Source organism: Pangasianodon hypophthalmus, chromosome 26, assembly GCF_027358585.1.
Source record: "Pangasianodon hypophthalmus isolate fPanHyp1 chromosome 26, fPanHyp1.pri, whole genome shotgun sequence".
Classification (NCBI taxonomy): domain Eukaryota; kingdom Metazoa; phylum Chordata; class Actinopteri; order Siluriformes; family Pangasiidae; genus Pangasianodon; species Pangasianodon hypophthalmus.
In genome coordinates this window covers 2790879-2813541 of record NC_069735.1, presented here as the reverse complement: position 1 = coordinate 2813541, position 22663 = coordinate 2790879, and the positions used below count along the sequence as shown (strand labels likewise).

Genomic DNA, 22663 nt, shown 5'->3' with positions numbered 1-22663 from the left:
ATGAGTTTCATATAAATATGTGTAATTTTATAAACAACAATCTGATTTTACTCCTTCAAATATTAATTCAAATCTGTCTTGAGACCAAAGTATTTACACAAAGACAATTTTAACTATCATTCATTTTGTATGTAAAGAAGAAGTAAAGAAGAATATTTTTGTTAATTAATATTTAATATTAGATATTTACTGTGAATTATGATCTTACCGAGTGATTCAGCGCTCTTTTGTCCGTCTGTATCAACTTCTGGAGAAAACAAGTAACCTTCAAAACAAATGAGAAACTGAAAACTTCAAGCACAAAAAACAGGTTTTCCTGTGTTTCCTGCATTCCTTGCCATTGACATGTCACCTGCCTTCTGATCACTCAAGCAGGAAACAGTATTATGAATTTCTCTGATTAGATGTGCACACATGTTTCTACAGCTACAACAGATTAAAAAAAAACACACATTGCAGGAAGTTCTATAGGCTTAACCTGAACACAACAACAGAAGCACTGTGACAGAATGCACTAAGCAATGCCTAACATTACATATCAGCTAAATCCAGCAGCTGAACACATCTAACAGAAAATCATCAAATTACACACAACAGCCTGCAGAAAACAAGATGATAAAATTAGAGATTTGTATATGGCTATGCCAAATAGAATTTAATTTCAATGAAATACCAGTTACATGTGTAACCTAGGTTACTATTCCCATATTGAACCTGTAAAACGAAAATAAGTACTAAGATGCACATATAAACATTTTATTCTTTATTTTAATGGGCAAGAAATTTAATATTGTTGAAGAAATATCAGTAGACGTCACAAAAAAATAAAAATAAAAATAATAAAGTAAATTTAATTAAATAATTGGAATTAGCTCCGCCTTTATTGGGTTGCGTCATCACACGCGGTAAGTAGAGGTGAAATGGCTGCCGGTGCAGTGACGCAGTCAGTTGCTAAAGTAAGTAAGAGAATGAGTAAGAGAAACCAGTTTAATAACTGAAATTCATGGGTTTGAAATATTAACAATATGTTAACATCGCTAACAGGAAAGCTGATAACCGCGTTTGTATTGCATCCGAGGAGTAAATGAGCTGAGCTGACTCATCTGACGAAAACTTTGTAAAACCGACTTTTCTAATAGTTATCATTCTTTTCTTGGTAAGTGAGTTCATAAATTACCTTCTTTAGTACAAAATAGGAGTGAAGTGGTAAAGTAAGGGTTGATTTAGCGTTTAAAAGTGTTTGTATGTTCGTAATGCGTGGATTGTAGCTCGTGGAGATTAGCTAACCGTGCAGTCTCGTGTGCTACGAGCTACATGCTAATCGAGTGCACGCGGGTTCATTGAAGAAGTTATTCTTCATTATTTTAGTTATATTTCTGTTAAGGAAATGTGTTAAAGAGGGAAATAAGTGCTTGTAAATGTGTATTGGTGTATTTTATTGGGGAAAAAAGGCTTTATGATGTTGAAAATGTTCATTTGAAATGTTAAGGATGTTAAATAGGAATTAATTGTAATTAATTGTGAATTTCACCTAGTCTTTGCAAGGTTGGGTTTTTCCCCTTTCCCTCTCTTTTTCCTTTTCTCCCTCTTTTCTGTTTTGTTGTTCCTGTTCCTTGAGACCTTCTTGGTCCTGCATGAGGAGTTTCGTGAAGTTCTGGTGTAGAGCTGTTTCTGCTGACAGCGAGGAGTGCTCAACATTGGTGGAAACTGGCCTTGTGTGAAAACAACCTTGTTTTCCTGAACTTGGACAACAACTTGTAACCATTTAAGTGGTAGGACCACACGTACACAATTATTTATTTTTTTTGGATATTGTCGCAACTGTGGACAAGAACTACACTTTCCACTATTTGAGTTGCATATCAGCGTTCTATGACTGAGCGATGCAACAGGAGTATGGTGGATACTGAACTGAACTAAGTTCCTGTTTTATTCAGTCAGTTCCATCAAAGACAGTTGATTGAGAGAGATTTCGTGTGTCATCAGATATCTTACCTGAGAATTATTGTCATTATAGATGCTCTCATTTTTATTTGGCTTTTTTGTGTTTGTTTGTTTTCTTGATCTGAATCTCAGGTGTATAAGAAATATACTCACCTTTTCAATTATAATCCTGTCTTGGTGATTATTTCACTTGTCTCACTGCAACACCGGCTCACCTGCGAACATAGTCTTCTGATATGGTCCGAGATGGTAAGAACTGTATTTCCTTTGTAATTGCTCTGAGTGAGTTTCAGCTGCAAAGTTTTTTACACTCAGACTGTATAGTGTGTGCTACACATGTATGCAAATTAGTATAGCCACACAGGCAGCGTGTGTGAAATTAAATCATTCTGAGCAGCTTTTCCAATCAATACAGATGCAACATAATAAAAAAGGGTTGAAAAGTGAGAATTTTAACAGATGAAATAGAAGAGTCAATCCTCACTCTTTTTAAATCATTTTATGGACACACTAAACTATAACAAAAGCATTCCAGTTTTGTCTAATATGAAGGAAACCAGGCCTACTCTGGTTATAATGGTATAATGTGTACAGTACAAAGTCATCATTTTGTTAAATGCTTTAATTTCAGTTAAAAATGACTTTGTTGTATAAAGGCAGTGGCATCTGGTGGTGATATTCAACATGACCACTAAAATTTAATACTTATCAATAGCTCTACAATTACACTGTAAGGGTTAACCAATACATTTTGGTGATTTATTTACTTGGATACTGGCTGGTGGCCATCTCAGTCTCATCCATGAAGACATTCATTAGGCCGGTTATCTCTCTCGTCAGGTTAAATGTGTCAGGTAACAGATTTGTCAGTGTGCAGCAGAAATGCTCTCCAGTCTCCAGCAGACATGCTTTTGCTGTGATCCTCTTCAGTGTCTTAACACGCTCTGAAGTGAACGCTCAGTGGGAGTGAAACTAAATGCAGCTTTACTGTTACGGCATCACAATCTGGAATTCTAATCTGGGTCTCGCCTCCTCAAAAACAAGCCGATGTTTCATATGTAAACATTTCAGTTGTGCGGTAGTGCATTTAATCATCTATGTTAATTTCAGCTTTTTTATTTTTTTTTTTCTTTCAGTTTTTCTACTGACATTTGTATTTGCAAATATATCTGACCAGTATACAAAATCACTGCCCACACATTTTCACTCCCTTCCTATCTTGGACAGAAACACATCTGGAGTTTTGAATAGTGTTAGCCCATGTACTGAAGAATAGATTTGTGATATAACTTATTTCTCAAACTAAACTTGTGACTGAAACACAAATGTTGTGTTCTTAAACCTTTCAAGAAAACACAATGTCTCTGTCTTATAGATAGATAATAGTTGGTTGCCATGTGTGAAGGTCTAGAGAGAAACCTCTCCTGATGATAAGTAGGCGTAACTTATGCTGTGGACTTTCCCACTACTTTTACATAATAGCCTACAGATTCAAAAGCTTATTAAAATAGTTTAATCCCATTCATAGTGTTTCTCAGGGTGTGGTCTGAAACAAATTGTCCCTTCTATGATAAAACATTCGAGAAGCTATAAATTAACAGCACTATTAGGGAAATTAGGGAGGAGGCAAAAAAAAATGAACAGCTGAGCCATGTCTGTGGTATCAATGCTCTCACAACACACACGACTGAATAAAAATCGAATGCATGTGCTTTACCTGACGCTTGTTGCTTTAGGTTGCTTGACAAGTCTTTGATTCGTTGGGACTCTGTGTTTCTTCTAAGACTGATGTTTTCAAATTCTCTCTCTCTCTCTCTCTCTCTGGTCACAAGAAATCTGAGAAGCAAATGCATTATGATTGCAGTTTAGCCTTTATGGAGGACTAAGGCAAGGCTGCCCGATATCTCCATAACTTTTACTGAACACTTTTTCAGAAGCCTCTGGTTTATGTTTAAATATAAATAAATGTGAATTGATGTCTCTTAAAGAATGTACGGAAGATGTCGTCGTGATCCCTGCTGTGTTTTTCTCTCTACTTTGGACGTCTATGTGAGAGACTGTGCTTTGTGAGCACGTTTCATAATCTGCAGACTTCTAGCATGGTGACGTCACAATACAGCAATACATTGTGTTTTATTGGGAGGAGAGAAAGAAAGTAAAGTGTGAGATCCTCCAAGATAAAATTTGCTGTTATAATGAACTACAGCCGGTTTAAAGCCTCACACTTTATATTCACATGCACCAATATGATTATTGCAGTTTTCTGTAAATTACAATTTAGATGTGTTTGGAACAATATTATTCTGAATTGAACAATATTATCATCTTCTCAATACACGTTTAATGAGAGATCCTATATGACAAAATAAAAAGAGAAAAGTAAAAATAATAATAATTGTAGTACAGTATTTGAATTTTTCAAGCTTTATTAGGGTTTGTAAAATTTTTATTTTACACAGGATTGCTATAAAAAAAAGAATTATATTTACAATCACAAAGTATCAAAGACAGTGTCATCATTTTTCCATAAATGTCAAATAATTGTCAATTTAATAAAAAAAACAGGAGTAATGCCACTGAAATTATTTAAACTTTTATATAAGATCTCTTGTGATGCTTTTAACTCATAGCAGAGTTAAAGAAAGTGTTCGCATTTTTAATAGTTATATTGTGTACAACAGTGTAGCTGATGATCCCAGACCGAGTCTAAACCCAGTGTTTTAACCTTTACTGTTTTAATGTTAAAGTTTTATCACAACTGAGGAACAATGAGGAAATGAGCAGGAATTTTTCATCTACTGTTATTTTGCGTCACATAACCATACAGTTCCTCTATAAACTTTAAACCCAGCATATAGAGGCTGAGTGAATGTGGTGTGGACTCTGTGGATGAGCCTCATCGTGTCAGAGACACTGTAGAAGGACAGACTTCCTGCACTGTGATCCACATACACTCCTATTCTGGAGGATGATGGAACTCCGAGCTCAGTTTTAATGTCATTGTGATAGAAAGAGAGAGAGGAAGAAGAACAGCACAGAGTCCAGGACTGACTGTTTCGTCCAAGCCCACACTTTCTACCTGCTCCTTTCCTCTTGATCTCTTTATAGGAGACTGAGATGTACACACCTCCAACACCGCTCCACTCCACCTCCCAGTAACAGCGTCCACACACACTCTCCTTACACAACACCTGAATATAGGAGTCGAATCTCTCTGGATGATCAGAGTACGACTGTCTCACATTGTATGTCACCACTCTGTTCTTCTCAGACAGATGAAGGTAATGATGTGTGGTGTTGGGATCCAGAGTCAGATAACAGAAATCTAAAATAGATTAAATTACTCATTAACAAAATTTAAAAACATAAACGCTTGATACAGTGTGTGTGTGTGTTTTAGACGTACATTTCAGAAAATCTTCTCTGCTCGTTGGCTCTGAGGGTGAAATCTTCTGAACTGCTGCAGCTGTGGAGACATAACAGATGAAGATAAAAATGGATCATCAGCTTCTGTAAAAGATGGAAACAGTTTAAAGTGATACAGTGAATGTATTAATTTTAAATCAGTGTTTTAGTTAAAAGTGTTTGTCATTCCTGTGTATGTTGTGAATATTTCCTGAGTGAGTAAAGACTTCCATCATGGTGTTTCTCCAGCAGGAACAGCTCCTCTTACCATGTGGAGGGATTTCTTTCAATTCCTCCTCACAGAATTCCTCGAATCGCTTTTTCAGGTTCAAGAGTGAATTCCTCACGCCATCAAATGAGAGCTGTTGATGGACAGTGATGCTGGGTGAGTCCTCACGTCCGGAAGAGACACAGAGAGACTGGAATCTCTAAAGGGAGAAAGGTAAGGAACGAGTGATCTCAGAAGAAATAAGACCAAAGACACACTGTGGGTGAAATAAGATGCTTACAAAAGCAAAATACTTTTTAAAAAAATAAAGTTTTGAGTAATGTTTGTTTGCTGAACTGTTTCGGAGAGTGTTACCTGGAGGAAGTGGATGTGATCTTGTGTGTGTGAAAGCTGCTCCAGCTCAGTGACTCTCCTCTTAAGATCAGTGATCTCCTGCTCCAGTTGCTCCAGGAGTCGTTCAGCTCGACGCAGTTCAGCCTTCTCCTGAGCTCTGATCAGCTCCGTCACCTCCAAGCGCTTTTTCTCCATGAAGCTGATCATCTCAGTAAAGATAATCTCACTGTCCTCCACTGCTGTCTGAGCACGGGACTGTTAGGAATCACACACACACACACACACACACACACACACACACTTCCCTCTCTTACTGAGACTCTGGATGACTGGTTGTTCATGTTGTGTGTGTTACTAGGAGCACCTCTGTCTCTGCTCACTGCTCACCTTAATCATGTTCACAGCCTGTTTCAGCTCCTGCACCTTCTTCTGCTTCTCCTGGATTCTCTGCTGGGATTTCAGCTGCTCCTCCTTTAGCTCCCTCTGAGCACAAATCACATATGCTCAGATGGTTGCAAATGATGTGTGGGTGAATATTAATGGCAGCTAAATGGTTAAAGTTCACAATCTTGTGTGGAATTGTTTAAGTTGTAAAACGGGTGTTCAGCTGCTCCAAAGTTCACTGATTGTTCTGATGTGATTATGACTAACGCTGGGTGAGGAGGACAAATTCATTTAACTCTTGTGGAAACACAACACACTGAAATGCAATACAAAACTTGAAATCGTTCTGATGAATTGAACCATTGCAATCACAATTTAAATCTGATAACTGACTAAAGCCACTGATTCTAGATAAGAAATATAATTCAGATGAATTCATTCTGAAAAGATTTTTAGTTCTCACCTGTTTCTCAGTTCTCTCTGCTGAAAGTGATACAGCGTCGTGGCCTTTGTGATTATCCAACATGCACAAAGAACAAATGCACGTTTGGTCAGTACGACAGTAGATCTCCATCAGTTTGTCATGTTGAGAGCAGATCTTCTCTTTGAGTTGTGAGGATGCCTCGAGTAAGGTGTGGTTTTTCAAAGCAGGAAGTTCAAGATGAGGTTTAAGGTGAGTTTCACAAAAGGAGGTCAAACAGATCAGACAGGACTTGACGGCTTTGTGTTTTCTCCCGGTGCAGAAATCACACTCCACATCTCCAGGTCCAGCGTAACAGTGAGCAGGAGAAGCAGCTTGAACTTCAGTCTTCAGTTTCTCCACCACTTCAGCCAGCATGTTGTTTCTGCGTAGAATAGGCCTGGGAGTGAAAGTGTCTCTGCACTGAGGACAGCTGTAGACTCCCTTCTCATCCTCCTGATCCCAGCAGTCATTAATACACACCTTACAGTAACTGTGACCACAGGGGATAGCCACCGGATCCTTCAGGAGATCCAGACACACTGGACAGCTGAACTGATCCTGAGCTACTGGGATAAAGGCCTCAGCCATTTTCCTGCACTCACACACAGAGAGTGAGAGAGAGAATCTTTATATTTTTTAAAATAAATTTTAAACCTCTGTCAAAATGATTGCAGGTTTTAAAACCTTTTCACAGTAAACAGTAATCTGTAATTTTTTGGAGAACATTGCTGCCCAACAGCTCTTTTTTAAAGAAGAAAAATAAGCATGATGTATCCAGTCAGAGTTCAGGAAGCAGAATCCTCAGTAGATGAAGTGGTCAGTGATCTGCTGCTGACTTCAGATTGTGGTTGGATTTCTGTTTTGGTTTTGTTGGACTTAGTTCAGCATTTGACACTATCAATCATGATAGAGCCTTTAACCCTCATCTGCTTAGTTGTTTAAAATGAGATAAATGTAAGATGCTCTGGATAAGGGTGTCTGCCAAATGTGAATTTAGTTAATAGGTGTAAAAACATGGTTGGTTTAGATGGGCAGATTTTTCTGTTATAGATTTAAAGTTTTTAGCATAAACAGTTCTTTCAGAGCTTAAAACATTCAATTGGCGTCCCAGAGGATTCCGTCCTAGGCCCTTTACTGTTTTCATATACAGTATCTGAAACATTTAATCAATAAACATAATGTTGATTTCCACTTCTACACTGACGATACACAGACCTACTTATCAGTACAGCCAGATTCAGCAGCACAGTTACACAAAATGGATGCATGGATTACTAGAAAATTCCTACTCCTAAATCCGGATAAAACTGCACCATTGGATTGGATTATTGTAATGTGTTGCTAGCTGGCTCTATCCTTAAATAACTTTGAACTAGTCCAGAATGCTGCAGCTTGTGTCCTTTCCAGTAAAATAAACTCATCTGATCACATTTCTCTAGTGTTATTCAACCTACCCTGGCTGCCTCTTAAGTTTCACATCAACTAAAAGATTTAATAAAGACACATAAATCTCTAAATAGGTTAGCTCTGGCATATCTTACTGATCTTCTAAAACAGTATGACCCATCTCAAGCACTTCATTCAGCTGAGGCAGATTTAATATTTATTCCAAGGATTCTCAGTTCCAGAGGATATTAGGAACACTGCTGGTGTAAATGTTTTTAAATCCAGATTACTTGTTCTTATGACTTATTCATATTTTCTTTCATTAAACATATCATTTTGCTGTGATAAGTTTTTATTAGTTAAAAGTATTGTAACACAAAATTAGTTTTTTTAAGCTGTAAACATTCATAAAACATATTGCTTTATTCTGTTAATACAACTGTTGCTTTATTCTGTTAATACAACTGTTTAGTTCAACAACAAAAAACACTTTAAAACAGATATTTTAATATAAAATAATACAGTACCTTGTGCTACAGTTTGAAAATTCCCTTTGACTCAACCTGTAGCTCCTTCCCTCTATTTCATATCTATTTCATATCAGCGACCTTTAACCTGTCAATGCCCTCAAACACAGAAGCTCTGAGCCATAAATACAACAACTCTGAGTGCTGATCAGCTAAACATCACTCCCTACAGAAGTGCACTACTTTTAATGTGAATAATAGCTTCCAAATCATATGTAGTGTACTACAGGAAGCCAGCTATTTTCCAGATATTTAGACATCCAGTCCAGGGTGGACAAAGTCTTTAATAAGCATTGACCAATAGTGGATTTAAGCAATTTACTCACCATCATATGTCAGTTTTATTGCACTAAGACAAAGTGCTCTGGTATAAGTCAGCCTGTGAACAAAGTCCAAGATGTTAATGTTTAGTCTTAAATAACACCATGTCTGTCCCATCCAACATCACATTCATACAGATCAATTCTAACCTATAGAACGATATAAATCAATGATATTATTCATTTAATAAACCCTACTATTGTGGTACCACTACTAAGTTTGGACCAAAAAAAATGCCCTTCTGCCCATTTCCTACTTTTTGTATTGGGGATTCTGTGTTAGACAGTTTGCTGTTTTGATAATAATAAATTAGCAGAAATACTGACATTAAAGTTGGCCTTGAAGCCTCCGATAATGCAGAAAATTCAGCCACTTGTGTTGACTGATTATCTAGTTGGCCACACCAAACTAACTTACCTTTCTGTAGCCATGCAATCAATCCTGATATACAGCTGTGAGTAAACTAAGGTCTGGCTTGCTAGAAAAAAATGACATGTGGCAGTCATATTGTTTCCAAATCTCAGTCAGATTCTGCTTGAATTTTGACATCAACTTAAAGAAGATAAGCCAAAAATCCTAGGACTATTTCACAGAAGTAGGTTTAGTTTATTGCAGAAATTCCCTCAAAATCGAAGTGGACGGAGCTAAAGTGTTATTGAGGCATTTTTTGTTTCAAGTTAAAACATTTTATGGTATGATTAAAGGTTCATGAGATATGGGCTAAACTGTAACACACTGTGCTATAGTGCCACCATCAGGCCCATCGGTCTCATCTCTCTCGCCTGAATGGTTTACTGATTTAAAAAGAAAAAAATACATACTGTATATATTTTTATATATGTATATTTGTTGGAACACCAGGCAGGGTTCATGATGCCAGAATGTCCTGCTTTTCTACAGACTGGCAGAAGAAAATGGCTGAATAGAGTTAGCTGGGAGACAGTGCCTACAATGAGCAGGTCTAGCCATTCATCATCACTCCAAAGCGTGATAATGAGACCTTCACAGAAGATGACCAGCTCTAAAACTCCAGGATCAGCCGTGGCAGGGTGATCATAGAACAAGTGTTTGGAAGAATGAAGTGCAAGTGCAGAGAGACCTGCCGAACACCTGTATTGACACTGTGGTTGTGTTTATGGCTGTTTCCTCTACATCATGTGCACAGGTACCACTGAGGTGTGTGAGGACCCACATTGCTGACTTCTGTTTATCAGAAAGCGGTCAGGAATTTAAATAATGCAAGTGGATGTTAAGATGTGCAAACATTATAACAAAATCAAAATGTATAAAATAAAATGTGTTTATTAAAATAAATTCACCAGTCATATAATACACTACACATAAAATATGAGCAAGAAAACACAAAAACAAGTATACATACATAAAAAGTATGAAGGAAGAGCAGTGCATCACCATGTTTGGTCTGTGTGATGTGCATGTACAGAGGTCACATTTTCTCCAGGAATCTGTTCATTAGCACCAGAAACCCCTCCTGGGCAGTCTTCATCTGGTCCATAGCTTCTTCTTGGCGATGCTCACTAGCTGCTGCAGATTCCCTTAAAAAGTCCAGAATAGCCAAACTGTCCTCGTTAATTCACTGGAAGTGTACACATTCACTATCACATTCATGGCTTCATCAAGGAAGTATGCAGTGGGGTCCCACGCTGGCTGCTACAGAGGAACAGCAAGAACTTTGCTCTACAGTGTTACAGTTACAGGCCTGAGTGGCTATTCGTACTGTTCTACTAAAGTGAACTTCAAACATTCATGCAACATTTAGGACTGAAACAACAGCAGATAATTGTGAGTAGCATTAACAACAAGCTAACATTAGTTATATGAGTGATAGCTCTAACTTTTATAAAAATCTTCTCAAAACAGGGTGGGTATAAGATATGGTAAATGTTATAGATTTAACCAAGTACTGGAGTAAAAGGAGGAGGATGAGAAGGGCGTCTACAGCTGTCCTCGGTGCAGAGACACTTTCACTCCCAGGCCTATTCTACACAGAAACAACATGCTGGCTGAAGTGGTGGAGAAACTGAAGAAGACTGAAGTCCAAGCTGCTTCTCCTGCTCACTGTTACGCTGAACCTGGAGATGTGGAGTGTGATTTCTGCACCAGGACAAAACACAAAGCCATGAAGTCCTCTCTGATGTGTCGGACCTCCTTTTGTGAAACTCATCTTAAACCTCATCTTGAACTTCCTACTATGAAAAAGCACACCTTAATCGAAGCATCCTCAAAACTCCAAGAGAGAACTGAGAAACAGGTGAGAACTAGAAATCTTTTCAGAATGAATTCATCTGAATTATATTTCTTATCTAGAATCAGCTGCTTTAGTCAGTTATCAGATTTAAATTGTGATTGCAATGGTTCAGTTCAGCAGAATGATTTTAAAATGGTGTATTACATTTCAGTGTGTTGTTTTTACATAAGTGATAAATGAGTTTGTTCTCCTCACCCAGCGTTAGTCATAATCACATCAGAACGGTCAGTGAACTCTGGAGCAGCTGTACACCAGTTTCACAACTTAAACAATTCCACACAAGACTGTGAACTTTAACCATTTAGCTGCTATTAATATTCACCCACACATCATTTGTAACTATCTGAGCATATGTGATTTGTGCTCAGAGGGAGCTAAAGAAGGAGCAGATGAAATCCCAGCAGAGAATCCAGGAGAAGCAGAAGAAGGTGCAGGAGCTGAAACAGGCTGTGAACATGATTAAGGTGAGCAGTGAGCAGAGACAGAGGTGCTCCTAGTAACACACACAACATGAACAACCAGTCATCCAGAGTCACAGTAAGAGAGGGAAGTGTGGTGTGTGTGTGTGTGTGTGTGTGTGTGTGTGTGTATGTGTGTATGTGTGTGTGTGTGTGTGTATCCTAACAGTCTCGTGCTCAGGCAGCAGTGGAGGACAGTGAGATTATCTTTTACTGAGATGATCAGCTTCATGGAGAAAAAGCGCTCAGAGGTGACGGAGCTGATCAGAGCTCAGGAGAAGGCTGAAGTGAGTCGAGCTGAACGACTCCTGGAGCAACTGGAGCAGGAGATCACTGATCTTAAGAGGAGAGTCACTCATATAAAGAGATCAGGAGGAAAGGATGGGATAAAGAGTGTGGGTTTGGAGTCCTGGAGTCTGTGCTGTTCTTCTTCCTCTCTCTCTTTCTATCACAACGACATTAAAACTGAGCTCAAAGTTCCATCATCCTCCAGAATAGGAGTGTATGTGGATCACAGTGCAGGAAGTCTGTCCTTCTACAGCGTCTCTGACACGATGAAGTTCTTCCACAGAGTCCACACCACATTCACTCAGCCTCTATATGCTGGGTTTAGGGTTTTGGGAAATGTGAGGTTGTGTGACCCAAAATAACGGTGGATGGAAAAATTCTTGCTCACTTCCTCATTGTTCCTCAATGACTGTGTTATTTTACTGAGCAGTGCCTTGATGAATCCTGTTTGTAGTTTTTGCAATAAATGGAAGTCAGTCATGACCGTACTCAGTTTTTATTCATTCTTGGATTTTTAACAGATGACATGATTAATGAATTGATTAATGAAAATATATATTATCAGCATGACATAGTGAGGTTACATCAAAGAGTCAAGTAATGGTTCTGCATAAAGCAAAACTGTATCTTTGTAAAGGGATTTTAATAGAAAGTGACTGCCACTAGAGGGCAGTAAAGTGCAAGGCCAGGATGCTAAATCACTGGCACATAGCTTCACATAGTGCACTCCTTAAGGTGTGGACCATATATTATATATAATAAAAGGAACAGAGAGTCCTAAATTGTTTCAGATTACACATATAAAGCACTAGATAAGGTTTTTATACCCTATGTAGGGCGTGTAAGCACAAATCGCTGTCTGTTAGAAATAGCCATTCATGTTTACACTAGCTGAACATACAGTGCACTGTATAGACTGGAAAAACTATTCATTTGTACCCAATTGCATATCCTGTAAAACACAAAATACTTTGTAAGGGATATATATTCAATAGTGCACTACACAGAGGACAAAATCTACACTCTAGTGCACTTCTAAAGTGTGTATATAAATCATAGAGGCTGTTATTATATGCACTGAACTTATATGTGTAGTTTACATCAAGAGAAATCATTATAAATGAAATTGTATTTCCATCATTATTATTATTATTATTGTTGTTGTTGTTGTTGTTATTTGTGCAGTTCAGTAATGCAATTATTTATTTCATATACATACAAATGAATTAATTAGGAATGAACAAAAAAAAACAGGCTTTGTTTTTTTGTTATTTATTGACATCATCTTCATTTCTGTTGTGACTTGGACATTTATTTATTTATTTTATCTATCTATTTATCTATCTATCTATTTATCTATCCATCCCTACTCATATTGAAAAAAATCTAAATGTCCAGGATTATTGTGTGTTAGTTTCAGAATGTGTAGAGGAGAGGGGAAAAAAAACAGGGAAAAATAAAAAATAAATAAAATCATACAAAAAAAAGTAAAAATACAAAAATTAAATTATTATTATTATTATTATTGTTGTTGTTATGTTGTTATAAATAATTAATATTTTTCTATAATTTATAATATATATAATAATCTCTATATAATTTTGGTTATTTATTTCTGTGAACTTTTAATTACTTGGGCATATATCCTATTTATTTTAGTCTTAGTCATAGTCATTTGTTTTTATTTTGTAAGTGTTGCTCGCTCCTCCTCCGTTCGTGTGTGTGTGTGTGTGTGTGTGTGTGTGTGTGTGTGTGTGTGTGTGTGTGTGTGCGCGCGCATATAAAAGGCAGCGTATGCGTCAGCAGCACATGTTCGTGTCTCACTTCATTACCCCATTGCAGGTACACAGTGAGAGGACATAACAGCAAAATGGTGCGTACTAATTTTACATATATCCACTTCATTAAATATTCCTAAATTATAAGCAATAATTTCTCAGTAATAGTCAGGACATGTAAAACTAAACGCGCGCGCGCTAATTTAAACTAACAATATATCTTCTTTTTTTTTTTTAATCGACTCCAGACTTGGCTATATGGAATGAAAGAAATGCTTTATTTAGTTAGTTAGTTTTATTTCAAATGATAATTACGCGATAATTACTTGTTCCGCAACTCTCCCGCCATATATACTCTTGCGTACTTCCAGGAGCGGTGTGCGCATGCGCAGAAAACGGCGCCTGCGCACTGCGCTAATTTGCGTTAGTTCATGAATCAACATATTATTTGCACATCAAATGTGTTACGTAAGAGATGGGGGAGGATGACTTTTTTTTTTTTTTTTTTTTTTTTTTTTTTTGGTGGTTGGTGGTTCGTTTCCTTGACAGATCAACATGTTTCACAGGGGCTCTATTTTAATGGTTATGAGCTAGTTCTTGTTTCTTAGTAGTTATTGTACATCAGAGATCTGACTGGGTTTTTTTTTTTAAACAATGAGCAATGATTGGTCATTTTCAGGAGTGAACAGTGATTGGATGTTTTTCTGAATAGTTCCTTCATGAGACATTTTAATGGTGATCAGTGAGTGGTTAGTTTCTAGTCATGATCAGTAGTTGGTTGCTTTTCAGAGTGGGTCACTGACCGGCTATTTTTGCGGTGGCCAGTGATTGGTTGGTTCTCATTGGTGATATTTTTTATTTATTATTTTTTTTTTAGTCATGATCAGTGGTTGGTTGCTTTTCAGAGTTTATGGTGGTCAGTGATTGGTTACTTTTCAATGGTGATCACTGATTAATCAGTGTTCAGTGGTCGGTTGCTTTTCGGAGTGGGTCACTGACCGGCAGTTTTTGTGGGAGTCAGTGATTGGTTTTCAGTGCTGCTCAATGACTGGCCATTTTTCAGTAGTGATCCGTTGTTTGCTAGTTTGTTTTGTTAGGCTGTTTTTAGTGGTGTTCAGTGAGTGGTTCATCTTCAGTGGTGATCTGTTTTTGGTTATTTTTCATTGATCGGTGGTTGGTTGTTTTTCAGTGGTGAGCCATGGATTGGTCGGTTTGCAGTAGTGGACAGTGATTGGTTGTTTTTCAGAGTGGGTCAATGATTGGACATTTTTCAATGGTGGTCAATGATTAATCACTTTCAGCAGTTGGTTGTTTTGCGGGGGTGGCCACTATTCAGTTGTTTTTAGATGTAGTCATTGATTGGGTGTCTTTTTTTTTTTGACATGGCACTCATCGGTTCATTCTACCACAACAAACCGTGAAATAAAACAAACTGACAAACAATATTAGCCAATTTATTGTTACTACAGTCAGAAACGATCTAGTCATTAATGCTACTGTCAGTTTATCCTCATTCGCGTCTGAGCTGTGTGATAAGCGGGTGTGTTTGTTAACTTTACAGCTTCCTGTTTAACCACTTTATGACCAGTCGTTCTTCCTGTCATTTGTACAGTTTTTTGACCAGTTGTCTGTGTGTGTGTGTGTGTGTGTGTGTATGTGTAAAAAGAAAAATCAAATCTGAATTCTCTCAGATATCCAGCTTTAGAAAGCTGACTTGTAAAAGCTGTAATTTACACATACACACACAAAACGCACACTAGATTATTTCCAGGTAGCATTTACCATCTGTGTGGCAGTTTAGGCCATAATAAAAAACTGTTTTCCATATACAGACCCCCCCCCCACCCGCTTCTTTACTTTGCCTGTTAAACGAATGACACTGCAAATAACCAATGATAAGTATACACACACCCATACACACACAAAAACACACACACTACATTCATTCATCTTTAGTAACTGCTTTATCCTGATCAGAGTCTCGTGGTCTAAATGACTAATTTGTTTATATGCAAAACTTTGTTTGATAGATTATATCTTTGGCAGGCAGGGCCATAACCAGGATTAAAATTTTTGTGAGGTCCACATTGCAGAAATGTGTCGTAGTTAATATACAATAATGTTGAATGTGTACTGCATCAATTCATAATTTCTAATCTTTTTTATGTTATCCTTGTCTTCTTCCATAAACTGCTCTGACTCAGGTTAGACCTTTTAATTTTATTGAATTCAGTATTTTGGTTAGCAGCCACCGTAGTGTTTATGGATAACCAACTAAAGGACTCGGCACACTTCGTGTGGAGGTGCCATCTGACTGGTTTCCACAAATAATGACGTAGCAAACAGAGCAAACGGATATTGTGTGGTGGCTTTGGTCACCATGTCATGTATATGGCGGCTGGACTAACTCTGCCGACAAACATGCTACGCAACCAAGCCTAAGATCGGTCATGGCATGTGAGGCATGCCAAAGTTGATTTATTTCAAGATGGCTGAGCTTAAGGAAAAGGAAATTGTTGTGAAATTTTAATACCCGCACCTGCAGTACTGAAGCTCTCGTACACAATGGCTAATACGAAACCACAGAGAGTATCTGAGAGTAATTTCGCAGCAGTAGTTTGGTCTTCTTGCAGCCCTCAGTATTAAGCATTAAGTATTCTGAGGCCTTGTGGAACTTGTATCCTAACCTGATCAGCTATCTAGCAAGCTGGTTTGGCTAGCAACGTTGTTCAGTTGCTCTGATTTTAGTTGAGAACCAAACATCACTGCTGAATGAACAAGGCTATGTTCGGCCACCACATTATCAGGACTTCACTGTTTTCATATTGAATTTGACAAGTGCAGAGGTAAACATCATGAGATGCATTAGCTAGTTACACTTGTGTGGGTGGTTACATTCAAAAGCAATAACTGTGGTAGTAGGATTTTAAAAACAGTAGCCTATATATAGGGTGCTGTAGTCATTATTTCCTCCCCTATGTAGTGCACTTGTGTGTAAGTTTTTTTGTTTTTTTTTTGTGAATAAAATAATCAGTGTTGAAATTGTTTTCCATATACAACTAGAAAAGACCTGGAAAAAAGAATATGGATGCTTATAATGTCAGTGGGAAGTTAATCATTGACTAAATCTGGTGTTTACTGTGTCAATAAAGTCTGTCAAAGTCTGCCCATATTGACTAATATAAAAAGTGTGATATACTGTAACACATTTAACTAGCAGGTAGTCCTTGGACATTGGATCTGACATTTATGACCTTAAAAACAGAAAGTCATTATTTGTGGAAGCTGGCCAAACATCTTCTCTGCAAGCCATATGCTGAGGTCTTAATGGTCTTGCTCAGGCACTGATATGGTGCTGGTGCCTAAATTGGATCTGGAGCCAGTTCTTCGCTGGCGAAATCGGTGCGGTTCTAGTACCAGCTTTTGCTGTAGATCGCGAAATGGAAATGAGTGACATCAAAGGGTTGTGGGCAGTGTCATCACCAAGAACATGGGAGACTTGAGTTATTTAGATAATAAAAAAACAAAATAAACTTTTGCCATCTTGACTCAATGCTATGGGGAATGAAACAACCATTTTATGAAAAATTAAACTGAATACAAGCTACATAGCTATGATCATTTATCTGTAATGTGTGGAGATGCTGAAGGATTTGACTTTGGATGGTAAAATATCTTCTCAAAGCCAGAAGATTATGGGCATAAATGTGGTTTCCTAAAGGTTTCCAAACAATTGTTAAAAAACATCAACAAGCACCAATAAACATCATTCATGAGAACTTCCATGCGTTAGAAAACTCCAGCCTTTGGAGTATGTTTGGTTAATGGTCCAGCTCTCAAGCTACAAATAGGTTCACTCAAGGGTTCTTCGATAAGTTAAGGCTCTTAGCTTCTTGAACTGGTTCTATTTGGTATCCATGCTAATATGGGAAGCACACAGTTGTAGGATTCTGCATCAAGGGCAGCATTCCCTAAGGATTCCTTAAGCGGGACAAACCAAAGAATGCTTCATGGTTATAGATTTAATTTTTTTTATTATAGGGTAGCTGTGCTACCACTGCCCTGGAAAAAATGGAACCAACAGTCAAACTCTTTCAAGAAGGAGAAACCTTTTTTATTAAACACCGAAAATCTAGAAAGGTCTTGTGATCTGGAGTCCTTATATTTGAGAAAACCACCTCTTCAAAATCAATCCACGGTACAATCCAGAGCTCATAAACTCATGGAAACAAGCTGCTGTGGGCAAAACAAAGTCAAAACACAATGCAAATAATTAATGAGCAGTACAAGGGATAGACCTTAATGCTCTCCATAAGAGTATTATGAAGTACCTGTGATAATATTGGGTGTGGTGAATGTTATATTCTCAGTTGTGTGTGGGCAACACTGCAGAAGCAATTCAGGCTCGTTACTGGGTAAAAGTTTGGTGTTAACAAATGGCTTAGCAGTAGTAAATGTGGAGAAGGTACTGTATATGAGAAAGGTGATAGTTATAGCACACCCCAAATAGCTTCCTGACCAAACTAGGCCGTTCCCATGTGCCTGACTAATAACCTTCCCCAGTAACACACCGCTGCAGGGGGCAGGAGGGTAAAAATAGAGAATGACCCGGACGAGATGAGAAGCTGATTCAGAGACGAACGCAGGCGCTGTTTTGGGAAAGTCGCTAAAGTGGGACGACTCTCTGGAGCACCATCCCAGATTCCCAAATCATTACTGGGCATTCAGAATTCTTTTTTAATCATAACACATGACGTTATGTCTGACACATTCGATTTTAAAGTTGTGCATGTATGTGTGTGCAGTAATGTGCCAGCATAGCTTCAACATTCAAAGCACACATTGACTTTAAGATGTTAAAAAATGCTGACTTGAATTGTTGAACCATTTATAGCATTGGAAAGACCTGTTAAAAGCCAACGACAGGCTTTTTTTTTTCCACTTTTACACCATAATTCCAAAGTCTGTAGGTAACATATAGGTCACATACAATATATTTGTAATTGTATTAATGGATTTATGGATTTAAATATTTTATTTACTCTGTTACCCCATCATAACAAACAAATTCTTAAGTTGTTCTCTTTGTTTTATTCTGGGTTCTGAGTTTGTCCTTCTGGGAAAACCCTCACGGTTCTATGTTTAAACCCATTAGCTGGAACCTTTAAGAAACCCATTTTTCCAAAGATTCATTCTTATAATACTAATGTCACAATATGTATCATTTATGAAGTTATATTCATTACAAACATATCTGTTTTTCCAAAGTAAGATGTTTTAAATGGTGGGAAATTCAACTGGTTGTTGTTTGCACACTGCGCCCATTTGCAACTCGCTCCCTTTTTCTCAAGGGTATGCTGAAGATTCCATGTAAGGGCGTAGGCTAACGATGCTTCACCTCTCACCCAAACCTGCTGAGACAGACGTTGACATTTTTGGCCTTGTGGGCATGTCAGAGGAACTCCTTCTTCTCTGTATGTGTAAACATGGTTAGCAAAACTTCACAGAGCAATGACCTTTCAGCAGCCTCTATTTTCAAAACAATCCACAGCTCAAAGCTTGTGTGGAATTCAGAGGCTTTAAAATGGTGGATGGTGGTTTGCAACCCGGGTGGAAAATGTGTGTGTTCGCTCCACCCACTCTCTTTAACCTGAACTGTCACCTGCAAATGTCAGTCATGTGAAACTCTTGGAGAGACTAGAATCACTTGTCTCTGCCATCTGGTGGTAAAAAAAAAAAAAAAAAAAAAAAAAAAAAGCAAGAATAGCAAATATCAGTCAGGAAAGAGTTATGTGTGCCTGAATGCAAGTGCCAAGCCTGTAGTGCAAATTTGCATAAAGAAACCATACTGTTGTACTTAGACCTATGTGGATAATGGTGTCAGTATGTCATATGTGTCAGCAAACAATACAAAACCAACTACAACATATTATGTCTTTCACTAACCTGTGTGTAATAGATTTTAAGAGTTTGAATTAACATCCAAAATCCTGTTTTTTTGGGGGGTTTTTTGGGAAACGCTACTATTGAACTCTACTAGGTAGTTTTTTCATTCTTTCTTATGTAATCCTGGCAATAAACAGGACAAAAGAATTAGAAGTATCAACCTTTTCAAGCACATTGTCTACCTGCAATGAGCAACCTTTTTGGCCCAGGATTAAGTAGGAAACATGTTTTGAGTCTCCTTTACTAAGATGGACAGATACAGAGGCAATGTCTCTTTGAGAGAAGGAGGATGTTTCAGACAACCCTCATCCATTACAAACGCAAAAAGAAGTTCTGTGTATTACTTCAGAATTTTCGAATCTAATCAAGTCTTGCTAATATCTTGCTAATCACACCTACTGCATTTTTCTTGCCCCTTAGCGTGAGTGCATCTCCGTCCACGTTGGCCAGGCTGGTGTTCAGATGGGAAACACCTGCTGGGAGCTATACTGTCTGGAGCATGGCATCCAGCCTGATGGTCAGATGCCAAGCCAGAAGCCTGTTGGTGGCCATGATGACTCCTTCACCACCTTCTTCAGTGAGACTGGAGCTGGCAAATATGTACCTCGTGCCATCTTTGTGGACCTGGAGCCAACTGTCATTGGTAAATTACATCTTATCTTGAACTGGAAACACAGCAGAACAAATTTTTACCGCAGATTTGTCCTCAGGGACCAATTAAGTATATCCATCTATCTATCTATCTATCTATCTATCTATCTATCTATCAGATGGGGCTGTTAAGACACAGGCAGATATTTAATAGCACATACAAGAAAATTGTGGAATAAGATAATCTTCATATAATAACTGCATATTAGTCAGTCAAAATCCTATATATTCAGGTCACATTTACACCCAGTGTGCGGAAAACTAAATTTGCTTTATGGGAACCTCTTGTTTCAGATGAGGTCCGTACTGGTGCCTACCGCCAACTCTTCCACCCAGAGCAGCTAATCTCTGGTAAAGAGGATGCAGCTAATAACTACGCTCGTGGTCACTACACCATCGGCAAGGAGATCATTGACTCTGTCCTTGATCGCATCCGCAAACTGGTAAGACAGTCAAGAATTTAGATTGCTCATAGCTAAACTTTTTGTATATTAGTAGTCATCAGTAGTCATGTTGGCATTTTGGATTAACTTTTCCTTATCTCCATTCGCGAGAAGCTAATAGTAATGTAGTAAGTCAAGGCAACTGGACTGTCTTCACTCATGCAAGTGGCTCTGTTCATTTTCCTGAAAGTTTAAATAAGTAGCAAGACATCCTTAATAGTTCATCTTGATGAATCCACATAACCTTAAAAATTAAGTCAATAGATGAAATTGTTCAGGGGTTTCTTATTGGAGTAATTTCTGAAAATAGACATCTCCCAGCCTAGCATCAATATTAATATTATAATATTACATCAGTATTACATCTGGTCACTTTTTCTGTACAGGCTGACCAGTGCACAGGTCTTCAGGGCTTCCTGGTCTTCCACAGCTTTGGAGGAGGCACTGGTTCTGGCTTCACTTCCCTCCTGATGGAACGTCTCTCTGTAGACTTCGGCAAAAAATCCAAGCTGGAATTTGCCATTTACCCGGCCCCGCAGGTGTCCACGGCTGTGGTGGAGCCATACAACTCCATCCTGACCACCCACACCACACTTGAGCACTCTGACTGCGCCTTCATGGTAGATAACGAGGCCATCTACGACATTTGCCGCAGGAACCTGGATATCGAGCGCCCATCTTACACCAATCTCAACCGGCTCATAAGCCAGATTGTGTCCTCAATCACTGCTTCTCTGCGTTTTGATGGTGCCTTAAACGTCGACTTGACCGAGTTCCAGACCAACCTGGTCCCATATCCCAGAATCCACTTTCCTCTCGCTACCTATGCACCAGTGATTTCTGCTGAGAAAGCTTACCACGAGCAGCTCTCTGTGGCCGAGATCACCAACTCCTGCTTCGAACCAAGCAACCAGATGGTCAAGTGTGACCCAAGGCATGGCAAATACATGGCCTGTTGCCTTCTTTATCGTGGTGATGTGGTGCCCAAGGATGTCAATGTGGCCATTGCAGCTATTAAGACCAAGAGAAGCATCCAGTTCGTGGACTGGTGTCCCACTGGATTCAAGGTGGGAATCAACTACCAGCCACCCACTGTGGTGCCTGGAGGCGACTTGGCCAAGGTCCAAAGGGCTGTGTGCATGTTGAGCAACACTACGGCCATTGCTGAGGCTTGGGCTCGTCTGGACCACAAGTTTGACTTGATGTATGCCAAGCGAGCCTTTGTGCACTGGTACGTTGGTGAAGGCATGGAAGAGGGTGAGTTCTCTGAGGCCAGAGAAGACATGGCTGCCCTGGAGAAGGACTACGAAGAGGTTGGGATCGACTCTTTTGAGGAAGAGGAAGAAGGAGAAGAATACTAAGATGGAATGGACGGCAGGAAAGCCACCAACTTCCTGCCATCATTACCAAAGAAAGCACAGTGCGCAATCTTGTGGTATTGTCATAAAATATAAAAATACAGCTACTAAATGTTGTTTGTCATTTGGTCAATTTTTTTTTTTTACCATAAGTGTCCAAATAACTATGAATTAAAATAAAGCTGTAAATTGATTGTTTCATTGGCTGTTTTTATTTTATATACTCTTAAGCATATAGTATTATATCCCAGACATCTTCAATCATCATTCTAGTTAGGCATGGTAATGTGCACTGACTATGTGCAAATAGTTAATATTAGCATTAGCCTCTCTAAAAAGTTTATATACTCAAATTGCATAAATATGCCTTTGTTCGCCATAAAATTCTGCTAACAAGTCCTATTATTGTTGGCTAGATCTGCCAATGCTTATAATGTTTGCAAGTCCATTTACTAACATGCTAACTTTGCAAACTATACT

General features: G+C 38.4%; 3 protein-coding genes across 5 annotated transcripts; 2 read left to right on the top strand and 1 right to left on the bottom strand.

The window, feature by feature from the left end:
- Positions 1–4500: 4500 nt before the first annotated feature.
- On the bottom strand, positions 4501–9044 carry LOC113535757 (tripartite motif-containing protein 16-like). Of its 2 annotated transcripts, none has more exons than XM_053230127.1 (7): positions 8998–9044; positions 6759–7350; positions 6299–6394; positions 5933–6166; positions 5618–5777; positions 5351–5410; positions 4501–5269 (listed from the first exon to the last, which is right to left on the bottom strand). In XM_053230127.1, the coding sequence occupies exons 2-7, from the start codon at positions 7344–7346 to the stop codon at positions 4746–4748; spliced, it is 1662 nt and encodes a 553-aa protein (XP_053086102.1). In that variant the 5' UTR covers positions 7347–7350; positions 8998–9044; the 3' UTR covers positions 4501–4745. The 2 variants fall into 2 exon arrangements, with proteins under 2 accessions (XP_053086102.1, XP_034155818.2); XM_034299927.2 differs by lacking the exon at positions 8998–9044 and adding an exon at positions 8672–8980.
- A 1482-nt stretch (positions 9045–10526) lies between these two features.
- LOC113535758 (tripartite motif-containing protein 16-like) lies at positions 10527–12490 on the top strand. 2 transcript variants are annotated; one of them, XM_034299928.2, is made up of 3 exons: positions 10527–11264; positions 11630–11725; positions 11889–12490. In XM_034299928.2, the coding sequence occupies exons 1-3, from the start codon at positions 11010–11012 to the stop codon at positions 11934–11936; spliced, it is 399 nt and encodes a 132-aa protein (XP_034155819.2). In that variant the 5' UTR covers positions 10527–11009; the 3' UTR covers positions 11937–12490. The 2 variants fall into 2 exon arrangements, with proteins under 2 accessions (XP_034155819.2, XP_053085987.1); XM_053230012.1 differs by lacking the exon at positions 10527–11264 and having other exon boundaries at positions 11304–11725.
- A 1255-nt stretch (positions 12491–13745) lies between these two features.
- On the top strand, positions 13746–22376 carry tuba8l2 (tubulin, alpha 8 like 2). Its single transcript, XM_026928808.3, has 4 exons — positions 13746–13880; positions 20152–20374; positions 20677–20825; positions 21212–22376. The coding sequence occupies exons 1-4, from the start codon at positions 13878–13880 to the stop codon at positions 22184–22186; spliced, it is 1350 nt and encodes a 449-aa protein (XP_026784609.1). The 5' UTR covers positions 13746–13877; the 3' UTR covers positions 22187–22376.
- Positions 22377–22663: the final 287 nt, after the last annotated feature.

Excerpts from the sequence above, each read along its gene's own strand:
- LOC113535757 (XM_053230127.1), bottom strand. The coding sequence starts at position 7,346 with ATGGCTGAGGCCTTTATCCCAGTAGCTCAGGATCAGTTCAGCTGTCCA. Across the intron at positions 6,395-6,758 it reads CAGAGAGAACTGAGAAACAG|AGGGAGCTAAAGGAGGAGCA; the intron begins GTGAGAACTAAA and ends ATTTGTGCTCAG. Across the intron at positions 5,778-5,932 it reads ATCACATCCACTTCCTCCAG|AGATTCCAGTCTCTCTGTGT; the intron begins GTAACACTCTCC and ends TTCTCCCTTTAG.
- tuba8l2 (XM_026928808.3), top strand. Across the intron at positions 20,375-20,676 it reads CCTGGAGCCAACTGTCATTG|ATGAGGTCCGTACTGGTGCC; the intron begins GTAAATTACATC and ends CTCTTGTTTCAG. Across the intron at positions 20,826-21,211 it reads TTGATCGCATCCGCAAACTG|GCTGACCAGTGCACAGGTCT; the intron begins GTAAGACAGTCA and ends TTTTCTGTACAG.
- LOC113535758 (XM_053230012.1), top strand. The coding sequence starts at position 11,938 with ATGATCAGCTTCATGGAGAAAAAGCGCTCAGAGGTGACGGAGCTGATC.